This window comes from Dermacentor andersoni, chromosome 6, assembly GCF_023375885.2.
Source record: "Dermacentor andersoni chromosome 6, qqDerAnde1_hic_scaffold, whole genome shotgun sequence".
NCBI classification, from domain to species: Eukaryota; Metazoa; Arthropoda; class Arachnida; order Ixodida; family Ixodidae; genus Dermacentor; species Dermacentor andersoni.
In genome coordinates this window covers 75,595,820-75,616,536 of record NC_092819.1, presented here as the reverse complement: position 1 = coordinate 75,616,536, position 20,717 = coordinate 75,595,820, and the positions used below count along the sequence as shown (strand labels likewise).

At 48.9% G+C, this 20,717-nt stretch overlaps 1 protein-coding gene across 2 annotated transcripts in view; it reads left to right on the top strand.

The window, feature by feature from the left end:
* Positions 1 to 159: 159 nt before the first annotated feature.
* Positions 160 to 20,717, top strand: part of LOC126522393 (uncharacterized) — a 40,188-nt gene continuing 19,630 nt past the window's right edge. For both annotated transcript variants that reach the window (XM_055066391.2, XM_050171131.3), the window contains exons 1-6: positions 160 to 1,202; positions 3,669 to 3,767; positions 4,798 to 4,893; positions 7,658 to 7,747; positions 17,322 to 17,411; positions 17,504 to 17,608. In XM_055066391.2, the coding sequence (XP_054922366.1) occupies positions 1,046 to 1,202; positions 3,669 to 3,767; positions 4,798 to 4,893; positions 7,658 to 7,747; positions 17,322 to 17,411; positions 17,504 to 17,608 (637 nt within the window). In that variant the 5' untranslated portion in view covers positions 160 to 1,045. The remainder of the gene's footprint in view (positions 1,203 to 3,668; positions 3,768 to 4,797; positions 4,894 to 7,657; positions 7,748 to 17,321; positions 17,412 to 17,503; positions 17,609 to 20,717) is intronic.

The following is a 20,717-nucleotide window of genomic DNA, read 5'->3' as shown; positions in this document are numbered from 1 at the left end:
ACTTCCTTGGGTATTTGCGGCTGTGTGCTAGAGATCCAAGGCAGTACTTCTCCGCGCGAAGAAACTGCAGAAGTGCCTTGCCGAACTCGTGGCACACGACTTCACACTCGTAGACTGCAGGCTGGTCTGTCCGCACCTCGGCACCTATAGGCAACTCCGATGTATTCTGGACGTAAAAGGGTACAAGAAACACACACTATCCCAAAGTGGTATTAAGCACACTAAAGAGAAAAAGTTTTTTAGCTGTGTTAGTACATTACCCTTCCAGAATACAAAAAAAGAAGATTCCCTCAGACCGCGAAAGGACGCTTGGTAAGTCAGAAAAAAAAAAAACGCAAAACAAAGGAAAAAGGAATGAAAAAAAAAGAGCGAAAGGCTTGTAGCGACTCCGCCTTGAAGTTTGCGCATCGGCCTGCCGTGACATCATGAATTTCTACCCCGTCTGCTCGGGCCTAAGTAAACATTTATCGGTGAACTTGAACTGCATTGTATTTTATAAGAGCCAAATACTGTATTTAGGAATGTTCGAGAACATTTAGCGAGGAGCCAGCGACCCAAGTGCAAAAAAAGAAAAAGAAAATTAAATGCGTGACATCACACTGCAGTATCAACCCTTAGGTCACCGCGCGAAATTTGAAAAAAAAAAAAAAAAATATTGAACTTTCACCTTCGCTTCTTCTAGTAATCAATCTATGAGCACGAAATCAACGAAAATATAGTTCTTTAAGAATGTCCTGTCAAGATACACCGATTTATCGTTTCTCTTTTTGATGTCCGTTTAAGCCGCATTCATCGAGAAATGCCATCTCTGTGCGAGGTTTGAGCGCTAACGAGCCCGCGGTTTAGACTGAAGAGTCATTTACACCTGGCGCCCCTGTTTACGCAATATTTCATATATAAGTTTACCGTACCGCCACTGCTTGCAGAAGGCCCGTTCGTGGCCGAATCGCCAGCTGCGAAACAAGGAGTCCCAGAGGCCGTGACGGCGGCGGAGCAGCACAGGGAAGAGTATTCGGAAGGAGGCGCTACTGCTTCGACTGTACAGATGTTACCTGTCCTGTCTTACCTGTGCTTTCCCGTGGTGACGTACCAGCCGTGTACTGTTCAAGTGCCGTCGGCAACCGAGTTCCCGCCGGATTCGCTACCTTACGACGGGTTGACGGGGACGCAGGAGCAGCCGAAAGAGGACCACTGGGAAGAAGGTAAATTCCCAAGCATGATACTCTTCGAATCAGCTTTTAGTAGTCGTAGCGGTAGTGGTAGCACGAGAAGTTGTAGAAATGTAGTAGTAGTAGTAGTAGTAGTAGTAGTAGTAGTAGTGGTAGTGGTAGTGGTAGTGGTAGTGGTAGTAGTAGTAGTAGTAGTAGTAGTAGTAGTAGTAGTAGTAGTAGTAGTAGTAGTAGTAGTGCAACAGTCGAACCTCAATATATATAACGAGCACGGATATAACGAAATAGCGGATATGATTTAATTCGTTAGAGTACATCGAAATAAAAATGCTAGACGCCACACGGTATCGGCTATGGCGAAGCATTTTTTTGTTTGCACGTGACTCAAAATATGTGTTCTGGTAGCAAAATGCCTAATACAGTCGCAGACCGACTATCCTGCGGACTCCAGATTTCTCGAACCTGCGTGATGATTCGGACTTCCCCTGCAGCATCGCCACCCGCGTAGATAGGTGGCGATGCTGCAGGCCGCTATGCACAACGACCGATATTTCGGACGCCGCAGGCATGGCGGCCACGAACAAAGTCCGCCTTGTCGACTAGGCACGACACCGCAACTTTGGTTGCCGACTCCCGACGAAGCGGCGCTGGGTATACGCCTAGCAACCGAAGCAGTGCGGCTGGCGGATTGGCTGGCGACAAGCCGTCGCTCGAGGCTCTCCGTCAGTATGTTCGCACTCGTAGACCTTATCGGTTATTGAGCATATCAGACGCACACTGGCTAGGCTGAAGGCCGCAGTAGCGGAGTGTACGGATCCACGTGCTGACCGCCGCGTGTGCGAATAGCCTGTTGGCGGCGGCGCCTTGGCTTGGCCAGACCGCACTCGGCAAGCCAACGTACCGATCGCACACGACGCCACCTGTGGCACGGTTATTTCGTAGAAGTAATGCATACACTCGCCAAAAACATAACGTAAAATAATGCCGCATTACGTTTCGGGACCCATACGGCTCCATGCTGCGATTGTAGACAAGGGACTCATGTGGGCCACGAAACGTCATTCGACATTGTTTTATTTTATTTGGCGAATCTACGTTTTATTTCAGCGATGTTCGTTCCTTGCCACATGGGTTGTCGTGACGAGAATGCAACCGACTTAGTATTGTTCATGGTCCTTTTGAGCAACTTTAAGGTATCATTACTATTGGGTTAAGTAATTATTAACAAAGCTTTATTAACCAACTTTCAAACTATTGCTTTAAACGCAAAGTCTTCAATTACTTGAATGCATATCGCGTGGCGCCAGTTCATTTATCTTCCATATGCGTCCGGCCAACGTTGAAAAAACTTGCAGTACGTAAACAGAAAGAAAAAGAAAACAGCTTTAGCTGCTGAGCCCTCGACAATGTTTTGTTGCGGGTCAGTATAGCTGGCGACAGCGCACATTTCTGGAAACTTATCCCGGTATTGCTGCTTCATTTTATAAGACGCATTATTTCAGATTGCATCGTTATTTTTCATTGACTGAGTGTGATGCTTCGCATTTCACGGATGATGATTCGCGAATGCACGGCAGGCTCCGTGTTTGTTTTTAATTGCGATGGCAAGCCATTCTTGAATATTTTGGACTGGATTGCGAAGTCTATTCTCTGAAGCCTTGCGTGCGTCATATGTGCCTCCGAGATGTGTAACCACGTAAAGTTTTACTTGCAAGAGCAAGTCATACCAATGTTTGCACAAGAAAAAGGGAATATTAGAGGGAGCATGGTGACAGGGAGCTGGCCTCGGAAGGCCATTGTCCTCTGACGTCACCCTTCGCTGTCTATCTGCGCGTTGGAGCTAGGGAAGTAGGTCATACAAGGTTGCCGGGCCTCACAAGTCATTATATGTTTAGTGGTAGCCTATAGTAACGTCCTCGTCACGGTCGATATCCGCTATGCTCTGCCCCATACTCTGCGTACGCTAGGCGGCTAGAAATTGCCGCTTGCTTATCACGTGTTGAGGGGCCTATTTCCCATGAGCTATCCCTTAATGTTTTTTTTTATTTACGACTAAGCTTCTAGATTACCTCTTCTCGCTCCCTCTCTCTCCTTCCCCCATGTGTTTGCACTAGTTTCCGTCACTTTCCCTTTTGTTTAGCATGTCTAAACACATGCAAAAAAAAAAAAAATAAGAAACAAGAGGGAAGGCGTGTCTTATACCTGCGACTTGCTAGAGCACTCGTTAGCCAATGTGCGCTCGAGGTGGCGATTGCTTCGCACGTCGTGCGACAGCGGCGCCATGTGCTGGGGCCATGCGACAGAGAGGACTTGCTGTCGCAAGTTCGCAAGTTCTATCTATCGTAGCTTTATGCCAACAGTCTTCAGGATTTTTTTTTATGGGAGGCGTATATAGGGACCAGATTGGCAGCGGCGCTTTTGCTCAACCTACTCGAAGTTTCGCTTTAGGCGGAGCTACCGTAGCCCGTGTACAATGTTTTGTATTTATTTGTTCTGTAGTACGCCCGTCGGCGACGTACTTTTCGTCGGCATCGGACGGCTGCAACAACGTCACGACGAACGAGGAGGACTGGTGGAAAGAAGAGAGCTTAGAACAACGTGAGTACCAGACGTCAGCGTGAGTAAAATTTTATTAAATTTATTTAATTTTATTGTATTTGAAGGGATGAAAGGGGCACGCTCCGATGTTGCATCCCTATACGCGAGAAGTGTCCGAGTTTGGATTTACTTGCTGAACCTATACGTGCACTGCTACGTCGCCTCCTTAGAGAGCTCCGTGCGCATCTGTTGCGTTTCTGTAAGCTTTTCATCGCAATTGGCAAAACTAGTGTAGATGCGGGTTGTTAGCGCGTCCTATTTGTCGTGTCACCGATCCTCTGTCGCTCTATGCGGACCTTGAAGAGTTACCATGAGTGTACCGCGGAAAGAAGCATAAGGAAGAAGCACTGTAGGTAGGGCGTTGCTGACGGCGTTGGCCTATTCGAGAGGCGACGTTGTGTTCAAGAGGAATGAGGAAAGTAAACACTGCGCTCTTTAAATTTCGTTATTATTACATTCTTTAATAATATTTCTGCGGAAATATGTTCATTAAAAGGCGTAGCACTCACTCCAGTGTGTTATATAGGTTTTGAAGAAGGTGTCGCAGGGACCTTCCTGTTGACGTAGTGGCTCAGTGGTAGTGAAAAAAAAAAAAAAAAATGGGACGCTAAATATCTACTGCGATATTCTCACCTTCTCCAGAGGCAACCCTTTGAGTTGTTATACAGCATGTAGACTGAAACGAGAGGCGCTGTCCACTTTAAAGGAAGAAAAAAAAAAAAGCAAACGAAACAAACAAACAGAACACGAGGTGAGGTATTTCTGCAAACCTTTTCCCCCGTCGTTTGCAGTTCGCTTTAGTGATGGTAATGGAGGTACACGATATAGCGGAAGTTTTGCTTAACGTAGTTCTGCGATTGCGCTCGAAAATTTTTGTGGTAGCTTTATAAGAAGCGATTCCCTTTGGTTAGCCGTTTTGCTACTGCGAAAGCGTGATTTACTAATACAGCCTAGAGGTATTATGTCCCTTTGAATGCTGTCGGCTGCACGTAAGTTTCTCGCGGTAATACGGATGTCTCTCGTATTTTAGTTGGTCAGTGGACGACGGACTTTACTCTGGCGTCGCAACTGTACCACGAGTCGCTACTACCGGAGGATCGGGAAAAAGAAGAGGATTGGGAGAAGCGTGAGTATATATGCCCATATATGTTTATTGACGAAGTTCAATGCAAGGTATCCGGTACAAAGCGTAGCAGTAGAATGAGACGTACCTACGAAGTGGCGGTTTGACTAACGGTTCGCCCAGGGCCTCGGGAAAACGTTGGTCAAACCTCGTTCATCTTATATATATATGCGTGTGTGTGTCAAAGAATGCCTCCATGTTATTCCGCATTAGACTTTGTGAAGTGTACCGAAAGTTCACGACAGTTGTGACCAGTTTAAAAATTAACTGCCTATGTGTTGAACAATCGAAACCTACGACAGCCAACCTTAGCAGGTCTGATTATTATTTAAACGTGCCTTGATATATCTTTAGTTCCTTTAAAATCTATTACGCGAACCTCAAACAATTACTCACATCGAAGGTACGCAGGGGGCCCATAGGCTCTCGGAGTGTAGTAATTTGACAGGGGCTGTACGTCCCAGAGAGATTCGTTAGCGTGCAAGGGATCCTTGTGTGCATATTTCTAAATGATTCACGGCAAGAAAAAGAACACACACACACGAGTACCCAGGAAAAGAAGAAACGCGACGCAATACACAGGAATACAAACAAGTCATGTGGTTGGTCGTAAAAACAAATAAATAAGCCGTGCACACTGCAGGTATTGTTCTGAATCCCTTCATTCTGTACGTTCTGCCACGTTATATGACAAAACGACTAGTAGGTAAAATTTCAGTTGCTAAACAGCAGAGCGTTATGCGTTTAATAATAATAATAATAATAATAATAATAATAATAATAATAATAATAATAATAATAATAATAATAATAATAATATTTTTATTATTATTATTATTATTATTATTAATTTTGGCAGCATTATTATTAACTACCCAGGGTTCATGGGCACGGTAAATAAAGGATTGATTGATTGAATGATTGATTGATCATTATTTGTGTGGTCGCCTTCGCTCTCAGCTGAAAAATAATTTTGGAAATTCCAAGCAGTTTCTTTTTAAGCCAACGAAGCCAGTGCGTCGGTGCAAAAGGCGCGCATGAGCGAATAAGCTTCCGACCTCCGCTGCAGCCGCGGGAGCCTTCTACACAATTGGAATCGATTGTCTGACGTGAGTCGCCCGGAAGCCATGCGTGAATCCATCCAAGTCGGGTCGATTCGGCTTGGTTTGAAACCTTCCTGTTCAGCACTGTATTGAACGCGCTATAGCAGGCCGGACAGAGGGCGAATCAGGTTGAGCCGGGTAGTCTTCATCGACGTTATATATATACATTGTCTTGTCCGTAATCCGGCAATAAACACTGCGAGCGCGAGCCATAGCGTTTTGCAAGCAGTTGCGTCGGGTATTTCAGAAAGCGCTCTGTCTTGTAGTCCGAAGCACATATAAACCACATTTATGTTGCCTTTGCACTTTCGCTAATGAGCCAATCGGTGCATTGCGAAAATGTGCTGCTACTTCTCCAGACGATTCCCAAACGCAAGACGGTGTACCGTTAATTTTCCTGGTAGCATTCGCTGAGACAAATCAACGTTTATGTAAAGCTTAATCCGCTTTCTTTTTTGTTAGGGACTCGGGTTCATGTATATTTCGAAGCTAAAAGCCCTTATTCCTTCAGTTTTTTTTTCCTTCTTTACATTTTGGAGGAGTGCAACTGATGTGTGTTGTAAACTTCTTCCAGAGAGCTCGGGCGCTATAACGTAGAACTATTCCAAAGTTTTCTATTCCAATTCTGCAATCAGCCCACCGCGATCGGTCAAAAACTTTTTTGGACCACCCCCCGGCCCTTCACCTGTCTGCCACGCGACGTAAAGAAAAACCCCGATAGCTCCCCATCTGATATGACGTGTACGCACTGATTACGCATAATTTGACTGAACGAAAGAAAAATAGTTATTTCTGATTCGACGCCTTCTTGCCATTAGCCCTCGGCTATTGGTGAAAAGTTTCGGGCTGCACCCACTTCACTTGCCTCTCACGCGGCGTCACAAAACCGCAATACCTTACCGCGTCAAGGTGACGTGTGCGCGTTAAAGATGCATTAATATGCCGAACAAAACTGAATTTTCTCCTGAATAGCCGCAGGCTGCCCCGTTCCGAAAGGAATAAAAGATGGCGGCCGCCGATTACTCCTGCACTGGCTACTCGCCCCTGCAGGAGAGCATGGGTTTATTTGTAGTGTAATAAAACTTATTGAGTGGCCTTGTAATGTTTTCGTGAACTTTCGGCACGATTACGACCTCGTTCTGCTAACTCTTCTTTGCTGAGGAATTGTTTTAGCGTGACTCTTAAGCTTCCGTCGCATGCCGCCGCGATTGTCGACGAGCCACCGCCACCTAAGTAAGAGAAAGCGGACCAATCGCAGACGCCGGCGCCACCCTGTTCATCCTGTTATCGATATTGAGGGCAGTGGCTCGGCCCCATCGAATCCCTCTCCACTTGAGCGTGCTCCTCGCCCCTTGTCAGCCAATTAAATAAGACAAGCTGCTCAGTGTAGGAAATGTTATTCGTTTTTCAAGCAAACAAAAGTGACCTCCTATGAACGAGGAGAGCGTTTGATTGGTCTGTTGAGACAACCCTGCGGGTGACCGCCCGATGCTTGCGCCGGCGGTTACGCGAATTTGACGTCAGGAGTTTGGAATAAAAACATATTGGAATAGTTTTACGTTATACGGCTCCTCATTTCAATGTAGTTCGACACGTTTTGTTGCAAAGCCTTTGTAGTAGCAAATAGTAGCAAGTACTGCTACTTGAGTATTCTTTTGTTTCAGAGTGCCAACCGCTGTCGGACTTTACGCTGAGTTCGCAGGCGTACAGTGAGGCGATGGTTCCCGAGGTACAAGACGACGAGTGGAAACAAGGCAAGTTCTCTGAGCCAAGTGTTTGCTTTTCGCTTTGTTGTATTCGAGACCTTTAGCCCCGCGCACGCTTTGCCCTATCACTGTCAACCCCGATGCGTAACAGCCCATATAGTCCCATAAACATGATTACAAAGACGGCGCCAAATCATGCAAGCCAACTAGCCCACCAACACATGCTCAGTCCCATAAAGATGCCTTTCCAATCGAGGTGCGCTGAGCGTCTCTTGCGGTGTGCGGCTGTGTTCCATTTAGGTGCTTCTGTACGTAGCTTCTTCGATGGCCTCGTGCTCCTCCTGTGAACAGTAAATTAAAGGCACGTGCTTCTTGACTGGTTGGTCCGTACTTGCATGTTTTAACAAGCGCGCACCTTAAAGGACCTCTCACCCGGCTACTTTATGTAAACACCAATAGGCAATAACCAGTTGGTCGGCATACTCATTAATGAGTTCATGGTTGTTTTGCGCTCAGTTTTACACAGACGATATTAAGGAAGGACAGGACGTGGACGGACGTAGCGCAATCCGTCCGTCCACGTCCTGTCCTTCCTTAATATCGTCTGTGTAAAACTGAGCGCAAAACAACCATGAACGTTCACCAACTAGCCCCCTTCATTGCTTCACTAATAAGTGCACTAACTTCTGATGCGTGAGCAACTGAGTCAGTTTGAGTAAAGGGGGACGTAAGTGGATACCTAAAAAAAAAGAAGACATTACCTAGCGTGAGGTACCGCACACTGAATTGGTGAGCTATAGATATGGCCACCGTTATTTTACCAGAAATTTGCCTTCAATAAAAATAAGCAATAAATTTTGCTGTGCAGAGGATCTTGTAAAGTGCCGCCTATGATGCGCTTTACAGCTGGAATATGTTTTTTCGAATTGGTTCATTACCAGAGAGGATAAGAAGAATTGAAATCTCTCTTCACCGTGCTGCCAGAAGGCGAGCTCCGCTGCAAGGGCAGCTACACACTGCCTCTGCTTCGACCTAGCGTCCGCGATGGAGGGTCGCTGCTTTCCCTCTATGCCGGACCCGAAAGACCGCATCACGAGCACGTCAGGAGGCCCACCTCCTTTGCCTTTCTTATTTTTCCTTAACTTTATCTTTCGCGACGTGGTCCCGCTTCACAATCGGTTACCTCGCAGGCAGTGCGTCATACGTAGATATGTTTGTGCGCGTGACCCCTTGATCATCCGGCGGGAAGCGAGTTTCCCTCGAGAGGAAGAGCACATGCGCTTTCCTTCGAAACTTCGGTTGTTTTCGCGCCGTGGAGCAGTTCGATACTTTGCATAAACGATCGTCGGGGCGTGACCTAAGTTCCGCGCTAGTCGGCTTGCCGTGCAACATGGACCGTGGCTTTGAAGCGGTGCCTTCAGCTAGATTCTATGCCACTGTTATCAACCTCCTTTCACGGCCGGCTGATCCCGTTGAGTAGCACCGGAAAAAGGCATCGCAAAACAACAACAGCAGCAGCAACAACAACAAAGCACGGCCTTGGTGAGGGAGCGCTTCAAGCAAAGCACTCTCTCCCTCTTACGTTCCCAACCTGGATCAGCGCAAGAGTCGACTGTGGGCATTCCTCTCACACGGCAAAATAGTTTTGCACCCTTAAGCTATCGGGCTCCTACCTAAATGCACGGAAAAGGTGAAATCGTTTTTCTCGGCAACGACTACACCGAATTTGATAAGGTATGTTGCACGCAAAAAAAAAAAAAAGAATTAAAATCGAGTGACTGTTGGTAGCGAATCCTTATTTAAGCCGTCAACTTCTTTGAGGAACTGCAGCAGCATGGGCGTCGAGGAAGACGAGGAGAAAACGCGGCTGGCTATAGGGACAGCCCATTGCCTAGAAAGCGAAGCGGGACACGTGGTTCACACCGCGAGCGGCAGGCGCGAACGTGGCCGGGAGATCTTATCCTCCGAGGAATGACCGTCTGCTAGGGCCTTCTGCTCAATGAAAATACACTCCTGTTTCTTGTGGCTCATCGTAATCACTGATTTTGTGCGCCACAAACTATAGTAGAAAAACGTAGCTTTTTGGGAAGCTGAGCTATCGAGTTTACTGCTCTTTAACTCGGCAATGAAAAAGCAATATCGCGATTCTGTCAACTGCATGTAATAGTGCACCGAAAGCGGACAAAGTTTATATATTATGCGTGACTCTCGAATAGAATACCAAAAATGTCAGTAGGACGTTTTCAAAGCCCTTGTAAACAGTGTAACAAATGAAATGAGATGTAAATCTGTCCCTTTTGGATGTTCTAGCAGGGGCAGTTTACAGAGCTGCGATATCTGTTCTTGATGCAGAGCTACGAACTTGCAAACTTCGTGGTTCTTTATATTTCTCAGGCTTACTAATTTTTGAAAACTTAAAAATCTCATGTCTTAAACTAAAATTTCCTTTAACAGTCACTAGAGCTTAACTTTCTCTCTCGAATGAACCAAATTTCATTAAAATCGGCTTAGTGGTTATCTCAGAAAAGCGTCTCTGCGTTTTACGTGTATTTGAATAGGCGACAACGGAGTTTTGGGCCCGAGCTAAAGTGTCCACTTAAAGATGCTTGTTTTTCTCGTGGCTAGCAGCTTCACCCTTAAGGCTCCAAAAAAAATTTACTTTGCACGACAGTGAGCTCAAGCTGCACCTGCGATGAGGGAAACCATTTTTACAGACTGAATACTGTTACGTTTCGCCTACAACGCGCGGTAATGCCGGCGCGGATGCAACGGACGCCGGGGCTTTGTTCAAAGCGGCGGACATTTTGGCCCGTCCGACGACGCCGCAACGCCTACCCGCCAAGCGTGTCCAGGCGTGTTTCTGTGCCACGTGTCTTCGTGTGTGCGTGTGTGTGTGTGTGCCCTCGCTTGTCAAAGCGCGGCAGCCGGGGAGCGGCGTTCCCCGAATGAGGGGCCTGGAGGTCTCTCGGCTCAACCGCTCGCGCCGTCGTGGGCCCCTGCTGCGCCGTCCCGTGACCTTCATCCCGCGACCTTCCCTCCTTCCCTTTTGGACCGCGACGCCGGGAGTATAAGAGCAGCTGCCCCCGGACGCCAGGGGAGAGGCTCCGATTTGTACTGTTGAGTTACGTGCTCTCCCGTCTCTCCACTTCGGTCGACCTGACCGGCCGCTCTTTTGCTATGTTAGAATAAACAAGTTGTTCTGTTACCAGTCTTCTCATGCTTTGCCGGGACCTTCGGATGCTTCCAGTGCCCCAGGCCGCCAGGCCAACGCTACCCTTGGGGCTTGCGACCCATTGGCAATAACGGGCGTCAGCACCGAGACCCCAACAACTCGGGCCAGCGGTGCGATTCCAACATCTGGTTGCCAGCGGTGAGATCGCGACAACGGAGGCCAGCAGCGAAGAGATGCGGTTGACTGTATGCTGAGCAGCACAACGACCATCCGGGAGCAGCGCAACGAGCCCTGTGTGATGGCTGGTTGCCTGCAGCGGAACGACTGCGCTCAATTCTTGGCTGCGAGGTTTGGTGAGTGCGGGACTTTCTTCTTCTGAGTTTTGCCAGGCTTTTGTTAGAGTTAGAAACAGAGCTGGTAATTGTGGTTGTCGTTGCTACCGGGTTAGTTTGCGGCAAGACAATAGTAGGCAGTAGAGAAAGCAGCATTCAGAGCAGCCATGGATTTGAAGTCGTTGCGCAAACCGAAATTGCTGGAGCTTGCGAGAGAGTTGGGTCTGGATGTCTCAGACAAACTCAGAAAACCAGAACTGCTAAGGGCTATTCTTGAGTTAGAAGCTGAGGATGACGAGCTGTCGGAATGCCTTGAGACCATTGAGGAGAGGGAGACGGCAAAAAGACAGGAGCGTGAACTTAAAGAGCAAAAAGAGAAACAGGAGCGCGAACTTAAAGAACAAAAAGAGAAAGAAAAAGAAGAGCGCGACCGTCAACACGCTTTGGAAATGAAGCGTCTCGAGTTAGAGATGGAACGCGCTCGTAATGGAAGTCAGGCACACGGTGCAGGAGAACGAGTATTGTTCAAAATGACTGACCTGATGCGGCCGTTTAAGCTTGGAGAGGACATTGGTTTGTTCCTGGTTAACTTTGAGCGAACGTGCGAGAAGCAGGGGTTCTCTCGGGAAACGTGGCCACAGCGCTTGCTCACTTTGCTACCCGGCGAGGCGGCCGACGTAGTCGCTCGCTTGGAGAGAGAGGAGGCAGAGGATTTCGAGAAAGTGAAATCGAGTCTGCTAAAGAAGTACAGGCTGTCAGCGGAGGCGTTCCGTCGGAAGTTCCGGGAAAATGAGAAAGGCAGAAGTGAGTCATATACAGAGTTTGCCTACAGGCTTATGTCAAACATGCAGGAGTGGCTCAAAGAAGAGAAAGCGTTTGGTGACCACGAGAAAGTTCTGCAGTGTTTCGGGCTAGAACAGTTTTATAGTCGGTTACCTGAGAACGTGCGGTACTGGGTCTTGGATAGGCCAGACGTTAGTACGGTGGCTAGAGCCGCTGAGTTAGCCGAGGAGTTTGTGACGCGTCGGGCTCGTGGAGCTAAGGACGGTCAAAAGGGTGAATTTGGCTCCAAGTTTGAGAGGCCAAAGTTCACGCCCATGAGAGCAAAGGGGGACACACGTAGTGCGGATGCGAGTGAAAGCAGTCCGACCGAACGTAAGGAGACGGCGGCAACCGAAGCCGAACGCAGAAAGCGGTTCGAGGCGAGGCAAGCGCGCGTTTGTTATACGTGCCAGAAGCCGGGTCACTTTTCGGCGCAGTGTCCAGAAACAAAAACACAAGTCGTGTTTTTGTCTATATGCAGCACTGACGAGAACATGAAGCTTCTCGAGCCTTACATGCGAGACCTCCTCGTGAACGGGAAAGAGTGCCGAGTGCTTCGCGATTCCGCAGCTACAATGGATGTAGTTCACCCCTCTTACGTAGAACCCGATATGTTCACGGGCGAGTGCGCATGGATCAAGCAAGCAGTGGAAGCTCATAGCGTGTGTCTGCCGGTAGCAAAAGTGCTTATTGAAGGACCTTTCGGAGCACTTGAGACGGAGGCCGCAGTGTCATCTATGCTGCCCCCCCAGTACCCGTACCTATTTTCGAACAGGTCCGATCGCCTCCTGCGCGAGAAGGGGCTTTTGTTTGGTGAGGCTAGCGTTCAGGCCTTAACCAGATCGAAGGTTCGGGAGCTCGCTGCAAAGGCGGTAGTTGCGGGGCCGACGTTGTTGAACGATGAAAAAGGGTCAGAGGCGCAGCAAGCTGGTATTCAGAGCACGCCCGAACAGAATAAAATTGAGCCTGTAGCGTTAAAGGCAGCAGATACTGGAGAGGAAATTCCCGACACGGGAAAGTTAGAAGAGCTGTCTCCAGATTTGCTCATCGCGCCTACGTCAGACGGACTTAACAGGTTGCTAAAAGTCAGCCGCTCGGCTTTGATAGCCGAGCAAAAGAAGGATGGCAGCCTAGAAAACATACGCTGCATTATCAAGGAAGGTATCGCCAAGAAAAATGCTCGCTTTGTGGAAAGAGGTGGGGTCCTGTACCGGAAGTATCTAGACCGCAGAGGAGTGGAGTTCGATCAGCTGATCGTGCCTCAATGCTATCGTCAGGATCTGTTGCGCTTGTCGCATGGGGGTTCGTGGTCCGGACACCTAGGAGTTAAGAAAACTAAGGACCGTCTCTTGCAGGAGTACTATTGGCCAGGGTGTTTTCGGGACGCAGACCACTTTGTGAAGACATGCGACACCTGTCAGCGGGTGGGCAAGCCAGGGGACAAATCGAGGGCGCCGTTGAAGTTGGTGCCTATCATTACGGAGCCTTTTAGACGGCTCGTTATTGATACAGTGGGACCTCTGCCGGTAACAGCCACGGGGTACCGACACATTTTGACTGTGATCTGCCCAGCGACAAAGTTCCCTGAAGCAGTGCCGCTTAAAGAACTCAGCTCAGTTGAGATAGTCAATGCACTACTGTCCATATTTGCGCGAGTTGGTTTTCCTGCAGAAATCCAGTCAGATCAGGGCACAGTGTTTACTAGCGCTTTGACGACAGCCTTTCTCGAAAGGTGCGGGGTAAGGCTATTACACAGCTCAGTGCACCACCCCCAGTCGAATTCCGTTGAGAAGCTCCACTCCGTCATGAAGCGCGTGTTGAGAGCATTGTGTTTCGAACATCAAACTGACTGGGAGCTGTGTCTGCCTGGAGTGATGTTTGCTTTAAGAACCGCGCCGCATGCGGCTACGGGGTTTTCGCCAGCTGAACTGGTGTACGGTCGCTCGCTGCGATCTCCGCTTCGCATGCTTCGAGAATCATGGGAAGGCAGGGGCGACGACCCAGTCGTGGTAGAGTACGTGCTTAAGCTCCTCGAACGCTTAAGAAGGGCACAGGAGTTGTCAGGTGAAGCAATGGCAGAGGCCCAGCAGAGGGCCAAGGTTTATTATGATCGGACAGCCAGGGCCCGTCGTTTTGAGGTGGGCGATGAGGTCATGATATTGCGCACATCGCTAAAGAACAAACTCGACGTGCAGTGGGAGGGCCCAGCACGGATTGTTCAAAAACTGTCGGACGTTAACTACGTGGTGAGTCTGCCAGGAAAGCGGAAAGCACAGCAAGTTTACCACTGTAATCTGCTCAAACCCTATAAGCAACGGGAAGCAGTGGTGTGCATGATGGTAAACGTGCCCGAAGAGCTTCCGGTCGAGCTTCCGGGACTAGGCTCAGTGACAAACAGGAAAGACGCCGATCAAGTCATTAGTGACTTAATAAGTAAAGCATCGCTGTCGCCTGAGCAGAAAACCGAACTACACCAGCTCTTACAAGAGTTTCAAGGTCTGTTCTCTGAGAGGCCTGGTAGGACTTCTGTCCTTACTCATGACATAGAACTTACCTCCCCAGAGCCAGTACGATCCAAGGCGTACCGGGTGTCACCCCGCCAGAGCGATATTATGGAGGCTGAGGTAAAGAAAATGCTACAGCTCGGTGTTATTGAAGCGGGTGAGAGTGATTATACCTCCCCTTTGATTTTAGTTGAGGTACCGGGCAAGGAACCTCGTCCTTGCGTCGACTACCGCAGGCTTAATTCCATCACTAAGGATCAAATTTATCCGATCCCTAACATCGAGGAGCGCCTTGAGAGAGTGAGTAGCGCTCAGTTTATTTCCACCCTAGATCTTGTCAGGGGTTATTGGCAGGTTCCACTTACAGAAGAGGCTAGTAGGTATGCGGCGTTCATTTCACCAATGGGGACATTCCGTCCTAAAGTTTTGAGTTTTGGTTTGAAGAACGCGCCATACTGCTTTTCAAGCCTCATGGATAAAGTGTTGCGGGGACAGCAAGAATTCGCTTTACCGTATCTAGACGACGTAGCGATATTCTCCGCATCCTGGCCTGAGCATATGGCGCACTTGCGGGCAGTGCTAACCCGCCTGCGCGATGCGGGCTTGACAGTCAAGGCTCCCAAGTGCCAGTTAGCACAAGCCGAGGTTGTCTACCTCGGACACGTGATTGGTCGGGGTCGACGCCGCCCCTCTGAAATAAAGGTGGCCGCTGTGCGAGACTTCCCGCAACCGCGTACGAAGACCGATATTCGGTCGTTCTTAGGTGTCGCCGGCTACTATCAGAGGTACATCCCCAGGTACTCTGATATCGCGGCTCCCTTGACGGATGCTCTAAGAAAGACAGAGCCGCAAACAGTCGTCTGGGATGAGACGAAGGAAAGAGCTTTTAGCGCCCTAAAGAGCGCCCTAACAAGCCAGCCTGTGCTACGATCGCCCGACTACACAAAAGGGTTCGTTGTTCAGTGTGATGCTAGTGAGCGAGGCATGGGCGTTGTACTGTGCCAACGGGAAAATGGAGAAGTAGAACACCCCGTCCTGTATGCTAGTCGTAAGCTGACGAGTCGTGAGCAGGCGTATAGCGCCACCGAGAAAGAGTGTGCGTGTATCGTGTGGGCCGTTCAGAAATTGTCATGTTACCTAGCCGGCTCGAGGTTTATCATTGAAACGGATCACTGCCCTCTCCAATGGCTGCAGACCATCTCTCCCAAAAATGGCCGCCTCCTGCGCTGGAGCCTCGCTTTGCAACAATATTCCTTTGAGGTGCGTTACAAAAAGGGGAGTCTCAACGGTAACGCCGATGGCTTAAGTCGAAGCCCCTAACGTGAGAATCAGCCTCAAAATTGCTTGTTACTGATGTTTTTCTTCCTGAGGCAGGATTTTTAACTTATTGCTTTTGTATAGTGTTTCAAAGTGATGATGTGCTTTCTAGTGCAATTTTCCGATTTGTGGACGCGTTCTGAGTGCTGCTAAACTACTGTAAGGAACTAGGCAGCAGTATAAAAGGGGAAAGAGCCTGGCAGGGCTTAGTGAGGGTTGTGCCGTGCTTGCTGACTGAGCGGTTGACTTTCGGCGTAGTTCTAACGCTTGCCGGAAACGAGAACAAAATGTCAACTCTCCCGAAGTCACTTTGCAGTGTCCTGTGTGCACCTGAACGTGAGAACGAGGCCTTCTCTGTGCACTGCGCTCAAGAAACGCCAAAGGACGCCCGACTTCGGTTATGGGCATCATCGAGCGACATCCCTCCGGACAGCGGATGCAGTCCCCTGACCATCGGGATCTCCTTCCCCCGGCGGGGCGGTCTGTTACGTTTCGCCTACAACGCGCGGTAATGCCGGCGCGGATGCAACGGACGCCGGGGCTTTGTTCAAAGCGGCGGACATTTTGGCCCGTCCGACGACGCCGCAACGCCTACCCGCCAAGCGTGTCCAGGCGTGTTTCTGTGCCACGTGTCTTCGTGTGTGCGTGTGTGTGTGTGTGCCCTCGCTTGTCAAAGCGCGGCAGCCGGGGAGCGGCGTTCCCCGAATGAGGGGCCTGGAGGTCTCTCGGCTCAACCGCTCGCGCCGTCGTGGGCCCCTGCTGCGCCGTCCCGTGACCTTCATCCCGCGACCTTCCCTCCTTCCCTTTTGGACCGCGACGCCGGGAGTATAAGAGCAGCTGCCCCCGGACGCCAGGGGAGAGGCTCCGATTTGTACTGTTGAGTTACGTGCTCTCCCGTCTCTCCACTTCGGTCGACCTGACCGGCCGCTCTTTTGCTATGTTAGAATAAACAAGTTGTTCTGTTACCAGTCTTCTCATGCTTTGCCGGGACCTTCGGATGCTTCCAGTGCCCCAGGCCGCCAGGCCAACGCTACCCTTGGGGCTTGCGACCCATTGGCAATAACGGGCGTCAGCACCGAGACCCCAACAACTCGGGCCAGCGGTGCGATTCCAACAATACTAATCCTGACCACCTGCAGTGCCCTCAAATATCTGACACGAGAGTTTGGCAGCTGCCAGTTTTCGTGTCGTCTTGTATACTTGCCACAAAAAGTCGTCAAAAAAGTACAGTTCAATTGTCCCCATCAACGATTAGATCTGACCCCTTATGGGCAAGGGTGGGATTCATGTGACAAACTAGCATCCTGAAGGGTGCAAAATTTTTGCTGCGTATCAACACTCATGTGCGTCGTCTTCTATCGTCCTCTTTTAAAGCGCCGTTTCTACACGTCCATGCGTAACAATACGCAATGCTGAAATTCGCGATACCCAGGCCTCCGTAGTTACGTATTCATCGCGGTGTTCAATTCTTTCAGACTTCCCGGTTCAATCTTTAGCGGCCACGTCAACCCCCTTCGGCGTGATGACGTCAGAGTGGCAGGGAGGAGACGAAGATTGGGAACCAGGTAAGCTTCCCCTGGCATTCGGGCTTTTCGAATTCCCCTCGCCTTCTCTCGTCACGCCATTATTCGCTGTTTGCTGCTATTCCCGTTTAAAGAGTGCACTTCGATATTGGCCATCGGGTCCTCACTGCCGACTGACGGCTACTACGGTGGAGCGGTGACGGATGTGCCGACAAGTGAGGAGGAGGACTGGTATCAAGGCAAGTTGATTGTGACTCTACATGCCACTGCATTCTCGAGCTTTCCCGTGTTCTTGCTGTACAGTAGTACTCTATCGATGCGGTTTTCATGGGACCTCGGAGAAAAAAAAAAAAAAAACTGTGCAGATCCAACGCACGTCTTGGAATCTATGGGAAGCGAAGCTTTCCTGAAGCGGTTAATCAAATGCTATGGTGGTGGTGATAAACTTTATTGAAAGGGGGAAGGGTAAAGGGGGACGTAAGCGGCCCATTTCATTCCTGCGTCTTTGGCGTAAAGGAAACTGGCGTTTTCGAGCGCCCGTGTTTCCGAATGTAGCAGGCGTGGTGACCATCTCGAAGAGAGAGTTGGCGTTTGCACGAAAGCAGCATACGTCCGATTGTTGCCGCATAATGGTTAGGGCCTCGGGTTGCTCTGCTGTGGAACCGAGGTTCGATCCCATCATCGGGCAGGTAAACAATATTTTTGTGTGCGTGCGCTGTTCAGCGACAAGCAGGAGCATCCACCATTCGCTGTCAGGCAAGTGCGGGAGGGTTCGCAAAAAAAAAAAAAAGTTTTGCTTTAGGAAACGCATGATTCGGGAGGACGTAACATGCGATGATTCTTGCTTCTCCAGTAGTGTTCAGGCTAAAAAAATACTTCCGCACGAAACCTAATTCGAAGTTAAATAGGAAGCCGACAGACTACTGACAGCCCGCTCAGTAATTTCGCTTTGTGGCTTCCTGGTGGTTAGATAGAACGTTGCATTTTTCTGAACCGGTCGTAATCGTGGATCACGTTGAACGAAGCCAATAATTTCAATCTTGCGCCTGGCTTGAAGCTTCGATAAATAGAGACCATTTTAGAGCACTCTTAGCCGTTATCTTAGTTACTGCGGAGCCTTAATGGTATTAATAATTGTTGCTTAATATAGTCCACGCCATACAGACCAGCCAGAAGCTCGACCCGCTCCGAATACTTCTTCAAAAATGTTGGGCATTTATTCCGTCTGAAGAAATGCTTTTCCAAAATATTTTGTTTGAAATATAAACGTTTCTTCTTTTGCCTGTATGCGCGTTATTTTATTTCTAAGAAAGCAAAGCATGATGTGCAATAAGATCGTAATTCAGAGAAAGCACATACTTCATGTCAGTACCGTAGAGAGAGTGTGCTTTGCTATGCACTGTTTTTTGTAGGCCCGGACTTGATCCTTATTATGTGTATAAGGCGAACAATAATCCAAACTTGGGGAATTTTTTTTTTTATTTTCATACGAGCCTTAATTTTACCTGGAGTTCTTTCGTTAGCTATTCTTGGCAGTCTTGTGTCCAAATATTTGGCTGAAGTATTTTGTAATGCATCATCGACAAAATATTGAAGAAAAATGGTCCCAAAGATGTAGCAATTGCATTTGCGTCATGTTTTCAGCTGTAAATTCTCTATTGAGGTGGCAAACTTATGCGCCGTAATTTTCGTGCTAGGTGGTTTTTTTTTTTCATGCGAGAGCATATGTCCCATTACGCGAAAATTCGGCGTTGTAGTAGGCGGCGTGACCGAATGACAATACCAAAAATGGCTGACGGCAAAGAGTAAAACCGCATCAAAGAATACTTGAATTGACGTCAAATTTCACTGGGAGGCCCCTGTAAACAAAGTCAAATAATGCCTCTGAAAAGAAGGTCAGGTAAATTTCGGTCTGGGTGGGAATCGAACCCGGACCTCCAGGATGCGACACGAGCACGCCTTGCCGACGCCACGCTGGCTCCACGGTTCTGTGTGACTAAACGTGTGGCCTAGTGCGTGCATTGTCAGACACGTGACGGCTCAGCCAATGGGTAGTAGGTGGCGCCACGTCATGAGTGTGTAAAATAAAAAGCATCAATGGCCACTTGAATGCCGTTTAGCGGTTCTTCAAGTTACAAGCTCATCGCGGGCAAGCGAGCGCGTTGAGACGCTTGGCGTGCTTTCATTTGGCCTCACCGAGGCGCAGTTAAAACGCAGGCGAGAGCTTGCGCGGACAAGGAACGCTAAGAAAAAATAAAACATTTCGCCAAGGCGACTGTAATGCTTTCGCGCACCCACACGTAAGCAGTCTTAAGTATCTCTGCCAAATCTTTCTTTTTTTTTTAAACTATGGTCTCTACTCTTTTTAAGGCGTCGTTGACCTGCAGTATATCTTCACGGCAATACATGGGCGGGAAGTTTTATGTACAGTGAACGAGTTTTTCGCAGATGGGCCTTACAGAAGTGCTTAAGGCTGCCATGCCTCCGTTTATTAAGTCGCCCTGTTTTTTTATTCATGCGATTACCACTCTTTGCCAACTTCAGGCCTTTTCAGCTTTGTCTTTCTGTCTGTCTGTCTGTCTGTCTGTCTGTCTGTCTGTCTGTCTGTCTGTCTGTCTGTCTGTCTGTCTGTCTAATCTAATCTAATCTAATCTAAGCTAATCTAATCTAATCTTACGCCAACACAGTGATCCAAGTTGTCTACCAGCTTGGACCATTGGGCATGTTCTCGCGACCATGTTGTCGTCGTGGTCGCTCCATCGTTCTCACTGCAGGTTCGTGATCTGAATCTCGTCATGCCGTCTTTCTGACGCCTTCGACCCTGACCCAGTGGCACAAGTTGCCTAATAGCTTGGGCCAGTAGGTTTACGCTGGAGCTCTAGATGCCGTCGTGGTCGTTGCGTCGTCATTCCAGCTTTCTCATCCAGCTATCGTCACGACATCGTCGTCACGCAGACTTCGCGCAGTCTTCACGTGTTCGCTGTCAGATCGCTGTCGTGGTGCCGCCCTGGTCGTTCCATGGTCGTCACTCCAGCTTCGACATCCGACTTTCGTCATGCAGTCCTCGTCGCGCCATCGTTGTCATGCAGGCTTCGCGATACATGTCGTCATCACGCCATTGTCGTCATACACTCGTCTTCGTCCCATTATCCTCGTATTGTTGTCACGGCGTCGTCGTCATACAGTCGTCGTCGTGCATTCGTTGCCATACCGTCGTGCTGACGCCGTCGCAGTCGTTCCATCATCGTCATTCTAACTTCTTCACCCGAATCTCGTCATGCCGTTTTATTCCCGTCATCCTCGTCACGCTGTCGTTTTACCATCGTTACCATTTCAGTGACGTCATAA